General features: G+C 49.3%; 1 protein-coding gene across 1 annotated transcript in view; it reads right to left on the bottom strand.

Annotated features, from left to right (window-relative positions):
* Positions 1-22442, bottom strand: part of SRCAP (Snf2 related CREBBP activator protein) — a 1742136-nt gene that overhangs the window by 340847 nt on the left and 1378847 nt on the right. Inside the window, exon 29 of the mRNA XM_085618450.1 lies at positions 18330-18526. Within this exon, the coding sequence (XP_085474576.1) occupies positions 18330-18526 (197 nt within the window). The remainder of the gene's footprint in view (positions 1-18329; positions 18527-22442) is intronic.

Genomic DNA, 22442 nt, shown 5'->3' with positions numbered 1-22442 from the left:
GCCGGCACCAGGGAGGAGGGTGGGCATGTGACTGCAGCAGCTCTACATGCCAAGAACAGATGCATACTGGTAAGTAGCATTTACCGTTCGAGGCATATGAGCTGCTGCAGTCACATTATTGCATAGACTGTATAGCAGTTCCTCCTCTAGTGGTGGTTACCGGTGGCAGCTGCAGTAGTTTGGAAAAGTGTTTTAAGGACAGCCTGACCTACAGAAGCTTGTTGTTTTGCTTGCACATCAACACAATAGTGTTTAGTGAAGGTATGTATGGTAGACCATGTAGCTGCCTTACAAATGTGTTCTAAGGGGATATTCCCTAGAAAAGCCATGGATGCCCCCATTTTGCGCATGGAATGTGCTCTTGGGGGAATAGTTAATATGCGTTTAGCTTTTTAATAACATATTTGTATGCACTTAACTATCCATCTGGCTATCCCTGCCTTTGAGATAGGGTTACCCTTATGAGGTTGACTGAAAGACACAAACAACTGTTTTGTCTTTCTAAATGGTTTAGTTCTGTCTATGTAGTAGAGTAGAGCCCTTCTGACATCCAGTGTGTGGAGTGCCCTTTCAGCTACTGACTGTGGTTTTTGAAAAAAGACAGGTAACTCAATTGATTGGTTAATGTGAAAATTAGTTATGACCTTTGGTAGGAATTTAGGGTTTGTTCTGAGAACTACCTTATTTTGGTGTATTTGCATGAAAGGTTCTTGAATTGTTAGTGCCTGCAATTCACTTACTCTTCTGAGTGAAGTAATTGCTATAAGAAATGCCACCTTCCATGTTAGGAACTGTAATTCACAAGAATGTAGAGGCTCAAAGGGTGGACCCATAAGTCTAGTAAGTACAATGTTAAGATTCCAGACTGGGGAAGGTGGAGCTCTTGGAGGGATTACTCTTTTGAGCCCTTCCATAAACGCCTTAATAGGTGGTATGCGGAAGAGAGACACGTGTTGTCTGTTCTGGAGGTATGCTGCAATAGCAGCTAGGTGTAATCTTATAGATAATTATGCTAGATTACATCTTTGTAAGTGTAGCAGATAACAAATTATGTTTTGGACAGAAGCATCTAGTGGATTGATTTGATTATTTTGGCAGTAAATAACCAATCTTTTCCATTTGTTTGCGTAACAGGCTCTGGTAGTGGGACTTCTTGCCTCTTTGATGATATTCATACAATCAGGAGGCAGGTTAAGGTATCCGAACTCTAAGACTTCAGGAGCCAGATTGCTATGTTCATTTGATTGGGGTCTGGGTGTTGTATCTCTCCATGGTTCTGTGTGAGTTGTTTTGGAGAGCGGTGTAGTCGTTGATGAGGGACGACCGAGAGTTCTAGGAGTGTTGTGTACCATGGTTGTCGTGCCCATGTGGGAGCAACCAGGATCATCGTAAGTGTTTGTTGCTTTAGTTTGCGTACCACTAATGGAATGAGTGGGGTTGGCTGAAAAGCGTATGCAAATCTGCCTGACCAGTTCATCCATATCGCATTGCCCTTCGACTGCGGGTGTGGGAACCTGGCGGCGAAGGATGGGCATTTTGCGTTTTCTTTTGTGGCGAACAGATCTATGTCTGGGTGTCCCCATGCTTGAAAGAACGGGAGTAGGACTTCTGGGTGAATTTCCCATTCGTGGATCTGTTGACTGTGCCTGCTCAATAGGTCTGCAATCTGGTTGTTCACTCCTGGGAGATGTTCTGCTAGAAGATGGATGTTTTGTGGAATGGCCCATCTCCATATCTTTTGCGCTAGGCGTGAAAGCTGCAGAGAGTGTGTCCCCCCCCTGTTTCTGTATGTAGAACATTGCTGTCATATTGTCCGTCCGTACTAGGACAGTTTTGTTGGCTATGTGTTTTTGAAAGGCCTTCATTGCTTGAAAGATTGCCAGTAATTCTAGGTAGTTTATGTGGTGTATTTTTTGGTGCGGTGTCCATAGACCTTGCACTGTATGTTGAAGTAGATGGGCTCCCCACCCTGTGAGTGATGCGTCCGTTGCCAACACCACCTGTGGAACTGGCTCTTGGAACAGTCGTCCTTTTGAAAGGTTTTGTGTGTTCCACCACTGCAGAGAGCGATGGGTACGACTGTCTACCAACACTAGGTCCTTTAGTTTCCCTTGACCCTGGTTCCATTGTGTTGCTAGGCATTCTTGTATGGGACGCATTTGTAGCCGAGCATGTGGGACTATGAATATGCAAGATGCCATCATGCCTATGAGTTGCATTAACACTCTTGCTGTCAAAAGAGTCTGAGGTTGGAATTTTTGGATCATTGCTTGAATGTTCTGTATCCTGGCTGGAGCTGGGTAAGCCTTTGCTAATGTGGAGTCTATCGTTGCTCCCAGATATTGCTGTATATGGGAGGGTTGTAGATTGGATTTTGGGTAGTTGAGGGAAAATCCCAGATTGTGTAATAGATGGATTGTGGTCACAGTGTGCTGCAGACATTGGTGATATGATTTGGCCTTTATCAGCCAATCGTCTAGATATGGAAACACATGAATATGTTGTCTCCTTAGATGTGCTGCCACTACTGCTAAGCATTTTGTGAACATCCTTGGTGCTGTTGTTACCCCGAAGGGTAGGACTTTGAATTGGTAGTGCTGTCCCTGCACTACAAATCTGAGGTATTTCCTGTGTGTGGGATGAATGGGTATGTGAAAATATGCGTCTTTCAGATCCAGCGTGGCGAGAAAATCGCCTTGCTGTAGTAGTGGTAGTACTTGTTGGAGTGTGATCATGTGAAAATGATTGGAGTGTATATAGTGATTGAGGGGACGAAGGTCGAGAATGGGCCTGAGGGAGCCGTCTTTTTTGGGGATTAGGAAATATAGAGAGTAAACTCCCTTTCCTTGTTGCTGCAGGGGAACTGGTTCTATAGCGTGCTTTTGTAGCATTGCTAAGACCTCCTGTTGCAATAGTATGGTATGTTCCTCTGACATTGGTCTGTGTTTGGGTGGTATGTTGGGTGGGGTAGATGTAAGTTCCAGACAGTAACCAGAATGGATAATTTGCTTCGCCCACCTGTCTGTTGTGATGGATTCCCAAACAGGTAGGAACTGTGATAATCTGCCTCCGACTGGTGTTAAGTGGTCTGGAGGCAGGTGTAAGAGGTCACTGTTTGGGAGTGGTGGAGGTACGGTTGTTGTTGTTACCTCTACCTCTGCCTTTAGTATTTTTCCTCTATATCCTCCTCTGCCTTTGTGAAATGTGTTTTGAGAGGTAGTTTGGAAAGGTTGAGAGGTTTGTGTATTATTCCCTCTCCCTGTACCTCTATAGGAGGATCTACGAAAGGAACGTTTGGATTGATAAGACTGCAGTGCACCCATAGATTTAGCGGTGTCAGTGTCCTTTTTCATTTTGTCTAGTAGGACATCTGTTTCAGGCCCGAACAGGAAATCTTGGTTAAGGGGTTGATTGAGAATAGTGGTTTGCACCTCAGGTTTGAAACCTGATATGCAAAGCCATGCGTGTCTTCTTAACATTACGCTTGTATTGACTGTTCTAGAGGCTGTGTCAGCTGCATCTAGAGCACACTTTATCGAGGCATTAGTGATGAACTTTCCTTCTTGGATAAGATCATTTGCCTGTTGTTTATATGGGTCAGGGAGATGTTGTAGCAGCTCCTCTAGTTTGTCATAGTGTGCCCTGTCATATCTAGCTAACAATGCTTGTGTGTTAGCTATTCTCCAGGTGTTGGCTGCTTGTGAAGCCACCCTTTTCCCTGATGCCTCCAGTAGTTTGGACTCTTTTTCTGGTGGTGCAGCATCGCCAGTGGTTTGTGAGTTCGCCCTTTTTCGTGCATTGGTGACTACTAAAGAGTCCAACTGTAGTTGACCCTTGATGTATGTAGGGTCGGAGGGTGCTGCTCTATATTTCTTTTCCAGTCTAGGGTTGAGTATTCTAGCCCTAATGGGGTCTTTGAATATTTCTGGTGCATGTTTTAAAACCCCTTTGAGCATGGGTAAAGTGCGGACACTTCTCTCTGTGGTTGGGAAGGTGTCCAGCAAGAAATCCTCTTCCAGAGGGTCAGCATGCATATCTACCCCGTGGAAACTAGCAGCCCTGTCTACTAACTGATGGAATGCAATGGTGTCGTCAGGAGGGGATGGTTTTGAAGGGTATGGTGTGGGGTCTAGAAGAGGTGTGTTATTGTCTGGTGAATATGGGTCTCCCCATGTGTCCAGGTTGGGATTTGTGTCATCAGGATCTTCATAAGGGTCTTGTGGATCATTATCTATGTCCTCATCTGGGTCCCCAACAGGCTGTGGAGGCATGGGGGGTGTGTATGGCACATAAGGCAGAATAGGAGAGACAGGAGGAGGGGTGACGGGCCTAATAGGAGAAGTAGCAATGTCCTTCCTTTTTAGAGGAATAGGAGAGGGTAAGGCAGGATGAATTTTCCTCTTGTGGAGCACCACATGACCTGTGTTAGGGTCTATGATGATTCTTTTCTGTTTTGGATCGACCGGATCCGGAAAAAACAGCTCCTCCTCTGTATTTGGTGGTTTCGGCACTGAAGATTTTTGGTGTTTTTTACTGGGAGTCGAACGATTTGTAGGCTTCGACTTGTTTGGCTCGGGAACCTTGTTTTTGTTCGGTTCGGAAGCTTTCTTGACTTCGACGTCCTTTTTCGGATCGACCGTTTTCTTGGGTTCGATCTGTTTTTTAGGCTCGGTGACCTTTTTGGAGTCGTTGGTCTTTTTCGGGTCGATTAACTTTTTCGGGTCGGTATTTTTCTTGGGATCGACCGTTTTCGACTCGAGATGCTTCGGCTCGACGTTTTTGGGAACGGTCGAGTCTTTCGGCGCCGGAGCTGGTGCCGTATGTGTTTTTCTCGGCGCCGAAGGCATTTTGGGTGTAGGGAGATACGGTATGCTCGGTCCCGAGCTACCGGAAGGCTTTTCTGTTATCTTCGGAGCCGGGCCCGAGGGTGGGGCTTCCGAAGGGATGTTTCGATCGTGACGAAGGCCTTGTGGCGATGTCTTGACCGGAGCCTTATGTGGGGTGATTGGGACAGGGGCATCGGTACTCACATGCTGCCCCGCTGGGATTGGGTCACCTGAGTCCGATTCTTCGACTGTGACGAGCTGTAGATCGTCCGAGTCCTCGGCATCCGAGGGGTCGTCGAAGATATCGTCCGGTGCCGGTGCTGCTGCTTGTCGATGCAACGCTTGTCGATGGGCCCTTCGGTTCCTGATTGTCTTTTTGGAACGGAAGAGTGCGCAGACTGAGCAGTCTTCTTCTTTATGCTCCGGAGATAGGCATCTGTTGCACACCGGGTGATGATCCGTGTGTGGGTATTTAGCACCACACTGGGGGCATTTTTTGAAGGGGGTCCTTTCCATGGGCCCGAGGCCCGAGTGGCGTCGATAGGCCCGGAGGCCTGCGTCGATGCAAATATGAGAAATAAAGTCTTGTAAAGTTGTAGGTTATCGACCGGAGAGCAATCCCGTTGAGATACTTTGATTTGCTGTGAAGAAAGTTGAAAACTTCGGAGTCGAAGTTGGCGTCGCAGAAATACATCCGAACCCGATGGCGGAAAAAAAAAAAAATCAGACTATGGAGGAGCTGTCCATGCGCACTGTAGTCCAGGGGAGGAGTCACCTATCTCGTGAGATCTCGAAGACTCTTCCAAGACAACAACGTGCAACATCCGGACCCAACACTAGGCGGCGATCTAATGCAATAATGTGACTGCAGCAGCTCATATGCCTCGAACAAGTTGTTATTAAACAGCTTACTGACTTCATCGAAAGCTCGGGCCTACTACATCCGGCCAAATCTGGGTTCAGAGCCTCTTACAGTACCGAGTAAGCTCTAGTGGAAGTTTCCGAAGCCATTCGGACTGCTTGGATTCTGGTGGAAGGGAAGCTCCGATTTTGCTGGACCTCTCGGCAGCATTCAATACCGTTACCCACTCTATGCTGCTTGCCTGACTTGCTGACATAGGTATCTCAGGCACTGCCTGGAGATGGCTGAAATCATTTTTGGAGGGCCGGACGCAACAAGCATGGCTCCCCCCGTTGAACGAGTTACTTACCTTCAGTAACGATGTATCTGGTAGAGACATAGTCTAGCCGCAGATTCCTTAACTTAGAATATCCCCAGGCGTCAGACTGGATCCGGAGCAGCACCTCTGCGCGCCAGGTGGCTGCTCCGCCCTGACTTCGTCCACGGACAAGACGTCAGGTTAGCCATATATGCCCCTCCCGGCGCACAGACGTCAGTTTTCGTCGGAGAAACTTTTCCACGTCAGAGCGCAGAGCCCTCACCAAAAAACTGTGAGAATATGGGAACAGTGTGCAAAAATGATGAAAAAATAGAAGAAATTGACAGGTGAGACAGCAGTGCTCTGAAGAGCCACCCTGCAAGAGCGAAGGGTCAATCAACTATCGTTGATTGAGCCAAGGAGACAAGGATGTGGAAAAACAGCCTGGCAGAGGATAGAAAGTCCACATCCAGAAATTAAAACCGTGAAGGAGAACAAGTCCGGAACACAAGATTAAGGCGAGGTCACCACAAGACGTCACCAGAAAGAGACATCGCAACCCCAATACAAAACCCATAAATGTAGAGAGCCAATAGATCTGAAGTAAAAGGCCGCAGGGGTGACAAAAACCACAAGGCAATGGAGAATAGGAGAGCGGGATGGTGGGAAAAAGCGTGAATAGATTTCACACCGTACAATCCAGGCCGAGGGCTGGAAAGAAAACAGGATCTATCAACATACCGCCTAATCTTGAGATGGAGCAGAGAAACAGAACAAATTAGTGTGTTGGAGTGAGAGAATATCACTCTGCAAAAAGGAAAGCCACCCTAAGAGAGGAGAGTATAGAAAGCCCCAACCTGAAAAGGTCCTCGCAGAACGGAGAAGATGGGCGGGGGTTAAGGAATCTGCGGCTAGACTATGTCTCTACCAGATAAATCGTTACCGAAGGTAAGTAACTCATTCATCTGATAGGGACGTCTAGCCGCAGATTCATTAACTCAGAATAGATACCAAAAACATACCCATAGAGGAGGGGGGTCTGCGACTGAACCCCATCAAGTTCTCAAAAGAACTTAGTCGTCCAGAAGGTGACTAAACAGCGCCGTCAACCTTGGGAACGAACCATAATGAGGATATTAAAGGTAGCGCAGTTAACCCCCAGACCATGAAGCTCGAAAGAGAGCAGAAAGCAATGGGAGGCAAAGGCACCAGAAGCCGGTAAGAACAGCACGGAAAACCCCTTTATGTATACAGGGTTGAGAGAAAGAAGCACAGAGCTAGAATGCCCGTGGCGAAAGAGGGTCGGGAGTGTTGTGTTCTGGGTTGTCTAATCACTTGTTCCCCTGTGTGTGAGTAGGAGGGCAAGTGAGACACTATAGCTAGTCGTTCATGGGACTAAGGTGGTAGGTTAACTCAGTCCCTGCCTACTGAGGTTCTATGATCTGAAGCATAGTTCTGTGATTTTGCAAAATCCCTGCAACAGTATCAAGTCTGGAGCAGATATCCTGCCCCCCTCTACCAAGCCCCAGTCAGCAATGGTGCTGCAGAGGCCAGGGATGTCAGTGGACCTCACAGGGCCCACGCCAAGAGGAATCCCCTCATCCTCAGATTAGGGACCCCCAGGTTGGGAGTACTAGGGAGGTAGATAACCATCAGCAATCTAACGGATCTCTCTTACCCCAAGCAAGTGACATCCCCCAGATGAACAACGTTAAGCAAAGAAAGACCTGTCCCACGCCTTTACAGGCCCCACAGTTTTACAGACAGGATCTGTTATCAGTTGAAGGTTGACTCAGGAAAAGTACTGGTTAGTAAGAGAGAAAGGCCTCTGTTGTGGTCATTGCTCTGAAGAAGTTGAGACCAACCCTGTTAGGGACTCCCTTCCCTATTCAGACACACCACAAGCCCGTCTCTTAGCTCAAACAGTTGACAGATAGACACCCCAAACACTGCAGAGGATCCAAGCCCCTACAGGAGACCATAGAACAGGGAGTATCCATGTCAGTGCAGTTGGACCTTATTTAAATGGCCACTTAGGAGAAACAGACTCAACTGGGCACGGTTTGCCTAATCTTTGGTTTTTTGGGGGAGGGTGGGATGGGGTTTATGTAAGAAGGTAGGATCCTTCTAGACTTTTTTACCTGGTGTAAGTGTTTCGGGTGCAGGGGTGTCTCTTCGTGTCTGGTTCTTCTCACGGATTCCGGTCGCAGTAGGGGGTGGGGTGGGGGGTGGTTAACCCTTCAGAACGAGACGGCAGGCATCGAGAAGGCGGTTGGTGGAGGTTGTCCAAAGCTGCAACACAGGTCAGTATCGTCGGGGGTACCTCGCTTGGGTGTTGGGTCACTCGAACTCAGGCTGTGGGCATTGGGTGCTTAGTGTTGAAGACTCGCGGATCCAGCTGCATCTGGAATCTTGCTTGGGTTGATATTGGATAAATCCGGTGTCCATGGAAGAAAATAGTTATTTGGAAGGGTACAGCAGGTCCCCGGGGTGCTTGGAGGCTGCAGAACACGCCAGGTTCAACTCCAAGATTTCAGAGCAGGCGACAGGCCGGTAGGACTGTGGCCAAAGCTGTTGTCGGGTTTTCGGTCCTTTTCGTCACGTTGAATATAGATTTAGGGGCATTACGGGGGAGGTGCAGGTTGGGACCAATGAGTCCCTTCCCCGGGGGATCTATACCCCTAGTATGCCACTCTCCAATGGGAGGGGGGCATAGGACTCTTTCTGATTGGAGGGGTCCCCCCCCCATCTCCAAGACAGCAGAAACTGAGAGGTGGCCTTCCCTTCACCTCTCCCGCCTGAGGGGTGAGGTTGGCATAGGTGGGCACACCTCCCTTCCTGGATAGGTTTTACCATCGGTTCTGGCGCCTAAAATGGGGGTCAGAACCGGTGGGAGCTCATAGCAGCAAAAGGGTGGGGGCAGCTAACAAAGGCAGAAGGCGTTTGAGCTCCCTCTTTGAGGACCCTGCCATCCTGGGGGTGAAAGCATGACACCTCTGCCCTGGATGTACTTTGTTTCCAGACCCAGAAAGCAGAGGGCTCTCTACTCAGGGGTCCAGGAATCTGTCTAGAGGTGGCAGATGGCTGGGAGCCAGTCATGAACCACACCAGGGTTGATCTTTTTTCAGGGGGCACTCTAAGATGCCCTTTGAGTACATGTCTCATTAAAACCCACACTGGCATTCGTGTAGGTTTAATGTGCTGTGAAGTTTGATACCAAACCTCCCAGACTTCAGTAAAGCCATCATGTGGAGTTTGTGTTGACAACCGTGCAGCACATGTATTCAAAATGGCTCCACTGCACTTACAATATCTGTGAATAGCACAGACACTGTAGGGGCATAGTGCTCTTGCAGCTATGCCCTCACCTGGGTATGGTGCACCCTACCTTTAAGGCTGTCAGGCCTGCTAGAGGAGTTACTTGCCCAAGCCACAAGCAGAGTTTGTGAGCATGGCACACAGGGGTGTGTGCATTGTAAACTCTTCAGTTTGGTCTGCACCAAAATACGCAGCCAGCAATGGCAGGTTGGTGAGGGGTCTCGGAGGGTAGCACAATACCTGCTGCAGCCCTCAGAGGCCCTCTCTGGTCACAAGGCCCTTAGTACCAGGAGCACCTTTTATAAGGGACTTACATGTGACCCAGAGGTGTGCCAATTGTGGGTACAATGGTACAATTTTATGAAAGAACACCGGTGCTTGGGCCTGGTTAGCAGGATCCCAGCACACACTGTGTCAAGCTGACATCAGGTATCTGGTAAAAAGTTAGGGGGGTAACCATGCAAAAAGGGGCACTTTCCTACATGGGGTCTAAAAATATGTAAAATACAGTCAAACGTTGTTCACCCCACTTCCTCATAATGTTAATCTGTCTATTCATGGTTACTCTTGTGGATATTCAGATCTACGCAAACATTCTCTGTGAAATACTTTGATTGTAAAGACAACTAGGAAGGTACTTTTATATTGTGTACACAGGTTTAGCGGTCCAGCCTTCTCTAGTCTGACAAGGACCCAACCTCATTCATTCAAACGTCACTTTCTGGGATGTTGCTTATGCTTATTGTGAGAGGACCATTTGAAGATTCGCCTTTAGTTTTTATTTATTATTTTTTATTTATTATTTTTACATTTGTCAGGAGACTTACCGGAGGGAGAGTGTAAGGAAACTGGCTCTATATATACACTACACCAAAATGAGGTATAGTGTGTATAGAGTCCAGGTGACCCCAGAGGTACACAGAGGTTAAAGTTAGATAGAACCTTACTCTCTATTTGTGGTAGAGTGGTCGAGCAGTAAGGCAGTATCAGAGGACAGTGTTAAGCATTTGATGTACACACTCAGTCAGCAAATAAAGTCACACACTCAAGAACTGAACTCTAGATCAATTGTTTTGGTATAAAAATATATACTGTTTGTAGGAAAGTGGCTCTGTATATACTGTTTCCAAATACGTACACAGTGTGCACAGAGTCCACAGTCCCCAGAGGTTTGGCAGAGGCTAAAGTTAGATATAACCTTACTCTCTAAAGTGGTAGCTTGGTCGAGCAGTAAGGCAGTATCAGAGGACAGTGTAAAGCGTTTGTTGTACACTCTCAGTCAGCAAATGGTCTCACATACTCAAGAACTGACTGTAGGAGAGTAGGGTCTGCAATCCTATGATCACCCAGATTTTTTTGCTTTTGCTTCATTGGTTTACGACTTTCTCCGGCTGTGGGCCTGCCAATCAGACCCACAGCCTAGCTGTTCTCTCTCGAAATTAACACACATGTACGTTAGGTGCATCCACTAATTGGAACTGGGCCGCCTTGTCAGTCCCTGTCTCAGCATACCACAGGTATCCAGGGCATCGGTGTACCCAGGGCCTACCAGGGGCTGAAGCATGTATTATGCCACCCCTGGAATGGCCGCCCAAATCTGACACAACTGGCTGCACGACAGCTGGGGCCACGTGGTGTAATCACCCGTTGCTGTAGGTGTAGTATTCCTACACCTAAACCCTAACATGGACACATGGGTTCCTATCAGTCACTCCTATGGCAGGCCTTATCAATCCTGAAGGCAGAGTGCAGGGGATCATGTGGGACGGTGCTCTGGCGCGAGCTGAGCCCGTCGACGGCTTGTGGAACCAAGTCCTAATAGCCGTTCCATGGTGACGCGGGCCAACTACTTTTAATGCCTTATAATCCTAGCGGTTATTTGCTAACTTTGGCCTCGCATCACCTACACATGTCGAGTAAGGTGTCATACGAATGGGAATACGAACCCCTCGCCAGTCCGGGTGACGGGGTTGGCATTCCCCCCCTTTTAGAGGGACACGACATGGAAGTAACCTTGAACCCCGGTTAAAGTTGACTCAAGCCTCAGCATCACAAAATGGATGCTGCCACCAGACACAAGTCTGACCTCCCGCTGCTGGGGGACCTTCCAGCAAAGGGAGCTTGGACAAAGGGTTTCCTGTCGAGGGCGGTGTTAGCACCGTCCCAGACAGGGTTTGTGTATCCCAGGTGGGCAGGGCTGAAAGGAAGGTGACTGCAAGTGGCACCCCGGTGCTCACTGTGCATAGCCCGGCTCAAACCAGTTTCGGGGGCACACCGGCCCCTGAGCTGGCGCGAAGCCGGACAAAGGATAGGGGTGTAACCACCCCCCTCCTGGCTCCACCCATAGGTAGAACCTAGTCACGGGCCAGCCCCTTTTCTTAGAATAAAGGTAGGGGCGAGTCCCCTTCCCAAATTGGATAATCAGATAATCGGATACCTCCGAATCACGAACCACTTTCCACGAAAGGAACTCTTGACTATTTCTGAAGACTCTCCCTTGTGGCTAAGGAGTAGCCACCCTGCACCAGCAGGCACCACCTAAGCGCTTGCGGTTTGCTGTAAGTCTCTCCTACAGATCAAGACTGCCCAGCTCGACGAGACCCGAGTTCCCTGCCATCTCTGACCTTTTACCTCCCTCATCAGCTCAGCTGAGAGTCGTAGGTGTGACGAGACCTGCGGGACCGGCTATCTTCAGGACCTGCACGACGCTTATCTAGCACGCCCACCGAGGGACCCTCGAGTGAGTGCACCTAGGGTGAGAGACCCTAAACCCTGAGCAGCTCCAGCATCGAAGTCTGTCTCCCCAGCATCCACGAGATCTGCGTGGGGGCCCTTCCGCTCCTTGCTGTTCACCGCGTTGTCCGACCACTTGCCGACCGGCTTGTGGCCCGCTTCACGACGCACCACGTTTTGTTTCATCACTAGTCTGGTTGCTCCAGACTGGCTCTTGCTCCCCTTCAACAGAGGAGTACCCCGGACCCTCCTGGTCCACTCCCGACGCCATCTTGACTCCCCCGCTTGGGTGGCCACTGCCAAGATCCGCTGCCCCTTCCTGGGCCCAGCATCATCGACAGCAGACACCTTCGTGGGACAGCTCGCCCTCCATCCTGGTCGCCGCCGCGCCTCCTGGTCCGAGGAACAGCCGAGTCCGACGTCACCCACTCACCTGGTCGAGGTGACTTCCGCCGGTACCCTCCTGGTACCCACACGATCGCTGGCTAGCGGTTGAGAACTGAGTCCCCTCTGCTTTCAGGTTTTCCTTCACCACCGATCCAGGCTTGGATCGCTCTGAACATCGTCACTGGTCGCCTGCCAGCAACTTCTTCTTTCAGGCTCCTGAGACTACACGAGGACTCCCGACATCTTGACGAACTTCACGCAGCCGCAGCCTCCGGGCTAGGTAACTCGAGCATCTCGGTGCTCCATCGCAGGTTCGCTCTACAAGTGTCCAGTTCCTTTTTCGTTTAGTCCCACTGATCGGATCACTCCGGGATCCGTATCTCCAGACTATAACCATTCGCATTTCACTGTTAGTGTAGGTGGTTTCTCGTGCCCCTCGGGCATTTGTGTAAATTGTGCAACTGAAGTATTTTCCTAAGAGTTTTGTAGTGTGCTTAGCTCCCTGACTCATAAAGAGCCAGGGTAGTCCTGTTATAAATAAATATCCTTTTATTTTCATAACAACTTGTGTGGTGTCCTTTCACTTGGTGTTCAAGGGGTATATGTGATGGTAAACAGCTGGCTTAACACGCCCTCTAGAGTTTAGCCTAAGACTGCTCGTATCCACGCTACTAGGATAGCTGGTCTAAAAGGTTGACTTACAACCAATCATCAATAAGGGTCGTTTGGAATGATACACAGTGATCACTAGAATAGTGAGCACTACATATCAGGCCAACTTCTCACACTGACTTCTAGGCCAATGGTGTTTGGATAAAAATAAATAGTTTTATTTTAGAACCAACAATAGGTTTCAAAATACACTTTCTCAGAATGAGATGCTTTAGATAAATACTTTTCAATAGGCATAGACTTTTGAATACAACAGTTACAGTGGTTGCAATAGGCAACACAATTTCATACACAGTAAAACATTGAGCTCAATGGGAATTTCTAGTTTAATGCAATTAGTTACTTTAAGGATTACTTTTCTAACCACAGGACTGGATCCTGGATTCAGTCCTGGGACAGTTCCTGTAAACAATTGAGTAAAAGCGTTTTGGTTACAGTTGTGATTTTTAAGCAATATTTTTGTATTTTAAAAGTTGACACTTATAAACTTTTTCAAATAGAATCACCAATGTTCTCCTACGGGAGTGAATTCAAGTTGCAGGTAAAGTATGTTCTCGTTACTTTTGTAATCCAGTGCTGGACTCCTAGGTTCAGCACTGGGACATCTATCTAAAACAGGTAAGTAATTATGTTTTCACAATTGGTGCGATTTTTAAAGAATATTTGTAGTTTGCAAAAACCGACGGAAGAAATTTCACAGAAAAACAGTCAAATGGTTCCCTACGGAAGAAAATTGGGTTAGCGGTAAAGTATGGTTGTAATTACTGTTCAGGGTCAGTGCTGGGCACCAAGATCCAGCACTGGGATCTCTCCTGATAGCAGGTGAGTGTTTTCATTACTCGGTTGATTTTAGGTGAATATTTTAAAGTTTAGAAACTCCACACTTTTAATTTCCAAGTGAAACCAGTTAATGTTACCCTATGGAAGAAAAGAGAGTTATCGGCTTTTGGGTAAGTACTCGACTGGCAGAGTTAAGGTTCTGGGCATAGACTCAGGGGTCTCCCAGGGTCAGGGAAGTACAGTTGTTACACCCTCAGCGGCACAGGGGCAGCCGGGTGCAGAGTGAGTTAGGCCCAATGTTATCCTATGGGAGGCAGGGGGCCCTTGGTTGGTGGCTGCTGGATAGCAGGCCACACGGCTGTGGGAGCTGGGCTGCTGGTCATTTGCTCAGGGCAAATGGGGAAGTAGATTAGAGTAGAGGTTGCACTGCCAGGGGCACTCGGGCGGCTGGGTGCAGGGTGCTTTTGAGCTGTCGGGGGGCTCAATGGATTGCAATGGAGAAACTCAAAAACGAACAAAGGCTGCAAGCTCGGGGACAAAGATTCTTCAGGTGTGTCCACCACTTCGAGAGTGGGTAGTTGGAGGATAGGTAGGCACCCAGGAGATGGGCACAGGGGGCCGCAGGGTGCCGGTGTACATTTTGGTGTCGGGAAATCTTACCCTCTGCTGGTAGCGGTTGGAGGGGTCCCTGGTTCCGAGGCTGCAGGCGTCGTCAGGAGCGTTGAGGTGGGTCCTTGGGTGCTGGATTCGGGGTCACAGTCGCCGGGGGGACGTCATCGTGGTCTTTGTCCACTCCAGCACAGGCCACGCTTGGCGGGTGCAGAGTGTGTAGGGTTCGCGGTTCCTGGCTGATGCCAGGGGTCAGTTACTTGCTTTGAGCAGTACCACTGCTCGTGGGAGTCCCAGATGCTTAGAGTCACAAGGTAGCCAGGTCCTCCGCGGTTTGTGAGGTTGCTGGCCACGGGAGATGCCGGGATTTAGCAGGAGCAGGTTCGAGGGTCGACAGGCTGGTAGAGCTGGGGCCAAAGCAGTTTGTGTCCTCCTCTTGTTAGCAGCTGCACGGCAGGTCTTCTGGTTTCTTGATATTCTTTGCTGTTTCGGAATATGGATCTGAGGAAGGAAGGTTCAGGGTGCCCCTAAATACTAAATTTAGGGGCGTTACAGGTAGGTAAAGGGCAGAGACCACTGGGTCCCTGCCCTGGGGTGGGTACACCCCCTATCCTGCCACTCTCCTGTGGGAGGGGGGCAGTAGCCTAGTCCTGATTGGGCAGGGCTTCCCATCTTCAAGATGGCGAGAGCCCGGAGATGTGCTTCACCTCGCCTCCCCCACCTGAGGGGTGGGGTTGGCAGAGGCTGGCACACCCCCTTTCCTTCTTTGGGGTTTCCGGCCAGTCTTCCTGCCAGAGTGGGGGTCAGAACCGGTAGGGCCAGTTGCTGAGTACAGCAAGTGGCCTGAAGCAGCTCACAAAGGCGGCATGCCTTTGAAGCTTCCCCAGCCCCTCTTGGGGGAGGAGACCTAGCACCTCGCCTAGGATCTGCATTGTTGCAGGCCCAAGAGAGCGGATGGCTCTCTACCCAGGGGTCCAGCAACATGTCTGCTGTGTGTCAGCCTAGGCAGCCCCTTAGACAAGACGTGGATTGTAGGTTAGGTTCAGAGGGCATCTCTAAGATGCCCTCTGTCGTGCATTGTACATTAAATCCCACACTGGCATCAGTGTGGGTTTAATGTGCTGAGAAGTTTGATACCAAACTTCCCAGTCTTCAGTGTAGCCATCATGGTGCTGTGGAGTTCGTGTTGACGATCTCCCAGCACCATATACTCTTAAATGGCAGCACTGCACTTACAGTGCCCAGGATTGGACCTGGGTACTGTAGGGGCACAGGGCTCATGCACCTGCACCCACACCACTGGCATAGGGCACCCAGCTAGAGGTGTTGCTGATGTATGACAGGGCAGTGTGTGTTGTGGGCATGGCACACAGGGATGTGTGCCATGTCGACTCTGTTTTGTTCTGCACCCAGACACTCAGCCTGCACGGGCAGTGTGTATGTGTCAGGGTACAGGGCCTCTAAGGGTGGCACAATAAGTGCTGCAGCCTTTAGGGGCCTTTCCTGGTCACAGGGCCCTGGGTACCTGTGGTACCGTTTACCAGGGGCCTACTTGTGGCCAGGGATGCCAATTTGGTTTAGGCTTCAATGCAATTTTAGGGAAGGAACATAGGCCCTGGAATCTAAGGAAGGAAGGTTAAGGGTGCACCTAAATACTAAATGTAGGGGCGTTACAGGTAGGTAAAGGGCAGGGACCACTGGGTCCCTGTCCTGGGGTGGGTACACCCCCTATCCTGCCGCTCTCCTGTGGGAGGGGGGCAGTGACCTAGTCCTTATTGAGTAGGGCTCCCCATCGTCAAGATGGCGAGTGCCCGGAGATGTGCTTCACCTCGCCTCCCCCACCTGAGGGTTGGGGTTGGCAGGGCTGGCACATCCCCTGTCCTTACTTGGAGTTTCCGGCCAGTCTTCCTGCCAGAGTGGGGGGTCAGAACCGGTGGGGGCCAGTTGCTGAGTACAGCAAGTGGCCTGGAGAAGCTCGCAAAGGCGGCATGCCTTTGAAGCTTCCCCCTGCCCATCCTGGGGAAGGAGACCTAGCACCTCGCCCAGGATGTGCATTGATGCAGGCCCAGGGGTCCAGCAACATTTCTGCTGTGTGGCAGCCTAGGCAGCCTCAGAACAGACTGGGATTGTAGGTTAGGTTTCAGGAGGCATCTCTAAGATGCCCTCTGGGGTGCTTGGTACATTAAATCCCACACTGGCATCAGTGTGGGTTTAATGTGCTGAGAAGTTTGATACCAAACTTCTCAGTCTTCAGTGTTGCCATTATGGTGCTGTGGAGTTTGTGTTTGACGAGCTCCCAGCACCATATACTCTTAAATGGCAGCACTGCACTTACAGTGCCAAGGAATGGACCTGGGCACTGTAGGGGCACATGGCTCATGCTCCTGTGCCCACACCACTGGCATAGGGTACCCAGCTAGAGGTGTTGCCGATGTATGACAGGGCAGTGTGTGTTGTGGGCATGGCACACAGGGATGTGTGCCATGTTGACTCTCTGTTTTGTTCTGCACCCAGACAATCAGCCTGCAAGGGCAGTGTGTATGTGTCAGGGTACAGGGCCTCTAAGGGTGGCACAATAAGTGCTGCAGCCTTTAGGGGCCTTCCCTGGTCACAGGGCCCTGGGTACCTGTGGTTCCGTTTACCAGGGGCCTACCTGTGGCCAGGGATGCCAATTGGGTTTAGGCTTCAATGCAATTTTAGGGAAGGAACATAGGCCCTGGGTACCTGATTAGCAGGAGCCCAGGGAACACTCAAAGAACATCAGCAATTCAGCAAAAAGTGGGTGCATACCATGCAGAAAAAGGGCATTTTCTCACATAGAGGAAAGGGAATGTTCGGGGTCACCTTACGGGCCTATCTCAAAAATAACTCCCAAACCTACGGAAGGCCTTTAGATGCATGAGAACACAGGAGTCACATGTATAAGGATCGTGTTCTGGCCCTAGACATAACATGCAGCTTAAGTGGGGTTCAGGCTGGAACTTCTGCTTTGAATTATGTTGGCAGGGTTTGAACCCTGTTATCTGAGCTGACAACTGACCTAGTCTACAGAAACTGACAATCACACTAGGAAGCGTCATTTAAATACCAAATGTTAGCACTATCAGGGTGGACAGACGAGTGACAGGCGTTACATAGCACCAGCTATTGGATGATAGAAAAAGTTTAAGGATCCGTCTTACCCTCCGGGATAGCCATAAGGTGAGGAAGTTTCTGGACGACGCATCACCAAGCTTACTGTGGGATTGAGGGTTTTGAACTAGAAGAAAGCTACTAAAGAAACGCATAATCAGATAGTTTTGGATGACAATGTTTAGAAGATAGTGCACTGCAAATAGCACTTTAAATTGCTAGACTCTTTCATTTGAGTCTTTATTTTTGCCAACTTATTCAATTTATAAAGAGAGCAGTCAACATCACAAAGGAGTGACAGCCATCTATCTGGGAGTTGATGACATTAATGGCAAGAGGACCACCTTCTGGGTGTGTACAGTGCAGTGGCAAACATGAGACATTGGGTAACAAAAAAGGCCAGGCTCTTCTGTAGAAACGGACACCTCTCTTATCTAAACTGGAACGGCGTGGTTGTTTGCTGTGGAAGTGGAAAGGGCAAAGGAAGCGAAAAGGTTTACACTTCTGGACATCTCTGGCCTACAGAACTGAGTGGAAAAAGGGTGTGTGTTTCTGTTGGTGTGTGTGTGAGATTACAGGGAGGAAGAGTAGTCAGGGTTACTTGTAAATATTGACATAGCTAGTCTATTCAAGGGTTTGGCAGAGACTGGTCATATGTACAGGGTCAGACGGAGAAGGGATCATAGAAAGAGAAAGCAAAATCTAGGCTCACCTGTAGATATGAACATCTCTTGTTTGTCCAATCCGATGGCACCGGTCCTGTGCTTGAGCATCCATTGTGGGGTTCCAGTCACTGTCGTAGAAAATCACAGTGTCTGCCCCCGTAAGGTTGACACCCACTCCACCACTGCGTGTTGATAGGATGAAGCAGAAAATGCGCTTGTCAGCATTAAACCGGTCCATGAGGGACTAGAATATAAAAAATAAAATAAAAGGGAGACTAATCAGAGGATGTCATAAAGCACAAGACAATAACATGTGCAACAAAGTGTAATGGTCATAACCAGCATGTGGTAGTACTGAAAGAGGACAGTCACATCTGTCTGAAACAGGGAAAAAATGACTTGGCTGTAATTCAATTTCTCCAGCATAGTTCTTTCATATAGTTACATCCTTTAATCATTCCCCTGCTCATCAGGCTGGGAAGTCCTGGTAACTTTAATAGGAGTAAAGAATGTTCAATGGCCATAGGCCTCAAAAAGCATATGTGCTTAGTAGCACATCTAGCTCATTTGAAGCAACTTGAACTTCAGCCAATTAGGTGGAAGTGCTGAGCCTCCTAATCCCCCTTACAGGTCACCATAGCAAAGATTTCACAGCACAAGAGTGAGGAGTAGATTGTATAAGTGAGGCTCCAACTGGGAAGGAGGGAAAATCGCATATGAATATATGAAAGATACAGACGCTAGAGTTCTGGAGTAACAGGTAATTAGAAAGATATCTTCTCCAGTGTTGGATCTTTCATATATACACATTAAATCTGAATAGCAAGCAGTGCATAACATTAATAGATGAAAAGGTACACAGACCTATTCCTTGCAGAAACAGGCTGCAGAAGTCTGCCTGCCCCATTGCTGAATCGGCTGCTGCATTGAGGTCCAGGCCGTAGTGTCTGATGAATGTGTGCCTACACGGCAGATGTTTTGCAGGAGCATACCAAAGTAGAATGCAGCAGTCACCAAGATTCCCATGGAATGCAACATTACTCTGCCCTGGAGTGGTTGCTTTCGCTTCTTGTGGCAGAAAGTGATGCAGGACCATAGCCAATATGCTATAACTGGCTTAGCTAGGGATCTACATATTCGAGAAAATTCAAAGGGAATAAAGAGCTGGTCTGATGAGCTCACATCATTGATCTAGGCCATGTAAATTTATGCACCTGCATACCTCTAGTGGGCGCAAAACCCTTTCTGTTGATGCTGTAGGACTTGGAAAGAAAGACAGCAGAATGACAGGCTCATTGAGGTGAAAGTCTGCAGGGGAGTTTCGCATGAACTTAGGATCGGTACAATAAAATAACTTCAGAAAGGGTTCCTTTTTGGCAAAGTCCTATAACTCCCCTTCTCTTCTTGGCAATGTAAGCAAGCAAGAGCACTATATTCCAATTGATGAACTCTATGGAGTTGCTCAAGGGTGTGCTCAGAAACCAAGACCCAGGAGGGTGCTGTATAGTAACAAAAGCCCTGAAGAACAAGTTACTTACCTTCGGTAACAATATATCTGTAAGAAACATTAGTAGTGATAGATTCCTTACCTAAGAATTATCCTTATGCGTCACAACTGGATCCGGATAGTTCTCGTCTGCAACACCCGTGCACGTCCGTCGTTGGCATCGTGGTCGCCGAGAAGACGTCGCGGGCGCTACTTAGACACTGCCCACGCGCGAGGATGTCAGTTCTGTACACGACTTCCCGCACCAGGAAGGCAGAGCCATGCAAAATACTGACTACTGGTGCATTGAAACTAGGGCCCTGAAAGGGATGACCTTAACCCTAGAAATCAGTTCGCAGAACGGGGAGGATGGGTGGGGCGTTAAGGAATCTATCACTACTAATGCTCAAGTTACTACTTGTGTAACAATATCTATAAGAGACATTAGTTAGTGATGGATTCCTTACCTTAGAATATCCCCAGGCGTCAGACTGGATCCGGAAAGTTTTGCGTGGCAGTACCCCTACGCGTCAGTAGGTGGCGTCGTGCAGCTCCGCATCTGTCACTGGCGTCGTAAGCGCTGAGATGGTGCCACCCATGCGCGCTGAAGTCAGTTCTGTACACAACTTTCCGCGCCAGGAACGCAGAGCCATGCAAGATACTGACCATTGGTGCAGAAAACTAGGGCCCTAAGAGGGATGACCTTAACCCTAGCAACCAGTTCGCAGAACGGGGAGGATGGGTGGGGCGGTAAGGAATCTATGACTTACTAATGTCTCTTACAGATATATCGTTACACAAGTAGTAACTTGTGCATCTGAAAGAGAAACGTTTGTGATAGATTCCTTACCTTAGAATAGATACCCCAGCAATACCAACCCTTGTGGTGGGTCGGCAAACAAGATTACACCAGAAAGTCTCGGAGCACGGAACGGCCAAAGAAGCCGTCCCTCCGGACCGGACTGTCAAGGCAGTAGTGTTTGGTAAACGTGTGCAGCGAGGCCCACGTAGCTGCCTGACAAATATCCTGCAAGGGGACGCCACGTCCCAAGGCAGTAGTGGCTGCAGTCGCCCTGGTAGAATGGGCACGCAGCCCCACAGGAGGATCCTTCTTAGCCAAGGAGTAACATGCTTTGATGCACAGAACGACCCACCGAGAGATGGTCCGTTTGTGCACAGCCCAACCTTTTTTAGCACCCACATAGCCAACAAAAAGCTGGTCATCCACCCTGAACTGCTGTGTGCGCTGTAGATAGAATACAAGCGCACGCAGTGGAGCCTCTCTTCCTCTCTTGAAGGATGCGGAGGCCTAAAGAAGGTAGGCAAAGTGATAGTCTGCCTGATGTGGAAGGGCGTGACCACCTTTGGCAAAAAAAGAAGGACGGGTCCGTAACACAACCTTGTCCAGATGAATAGAAAGGAAAGGAGGCTTGGAAGAAAGAGCCTGGAGCTCACTCACCTTTCTGGCAGAGGTGATAGCGACCAGGAAAGCCGTCTTAAGAGTAAGAAGACGCAAAGGACAGGTATGAAGGGGCTCAAACGGAGCGCACATCAGATAGGTCAAAACGAGATTCAAATCCCATTGAGGCATGATGAACGGCACAGGAGGAAACGTGTGCGTAATGCCTTTAAGAAAACGGTTAACAACCGGGGACTTAAAAAGGAGAAGGCTGATCTGGAAGCCTCAAAAAGGCGGAGATGGCTTTAAGTGCCCAGAGCAGAGCCCTGATGGGCCAAAGAAAGAAGGAACAGGAGAACGTCAGAAAAATTGGCAGAAAGGGGGTCCACAGCCTTCACTGTGCACTATGCCACAAACTTGTTCCACCGACAGGCATATACCGTTTTAGTGGAGGGACGCCTGGCTGCCAAGATGACATCACAGACTTCAGGAGGAAGATCAAAAGGTGTCAACTGTCGCCACTCAATCTCCACGCATGGAGGTGGAGGCTGGACAGGTTCGGGTGGAGGACCGTCCCCTGCTGCTGCGACAGAAGATCCTCCCAAAAAGGCAGACGAATCGGGGGGTCGATCGCCATGCTGAGTAGCTCAGGATACCAGTATCTTCGTGCCCAGTCCGGAGCCACAAGGATGACTTGGGCCCGGTCTCGCCAAATCTTTTTTCAGCACTCTGGGCGAAGTGGTATAGGCGGAAAGGCGTACAACAGACCGCAACTCCACTCACGAAGAAAAGTGTTGCAGAGCGAGTGCCGCCTTGGAAATTCCAACGCGCAGAACTGATGACATTGCGCATTCTCTTCGGTGGCGAATAGATCAAACCAAGGCTCTCCCCACCGCTGAAAGAGACCTTGCACCACGTCCGAGTTCAGACGCCATTCATGATCCATCAAGCACCGGCGGCTGAGTTCATCCGCCCTGGCGTTCAGAGAACCTGCCAGGTGTTGAACCACCAAGGTGATGCCATGTCCAGAGGCGCAGAGCCTCCAGACATAGGATCCACGACCCCACCCGCCCTGTTTGTTGCAATACCACATGGCGGTGGTGTTGTCCGTGAACACCTGCACTACACTTCACCGGACAGAGGGAAGGAATGCTTTCAGTGCAAGCCGGATCGCCGGAAGCTCCAAATGGTTGATATGGAGCCGGGACTTCGCCGGAGACCAGAGGCCTCTGATCTCCGCCTCTCCCAAGTGGCCTCCCCATCCCAGGAGGGACG

This window comes from Triturus cristatus, chromosome 7 (genome assembly GCF_964204655.1).
Source record: "Triturus cristatus chromosome 7, aTriCri1.1, whole genome shotgun sequence".
In the NCBI taxonomy this organism is placed as follows: Eukaryota; Metazoa; Chordata; class Amphibia; order Caudata; family Salamandridae; genus Triturus; species Triturus cristatus.
This window is presented reverse-complemented; position numbering and strand designations above follow the sequence as displayed.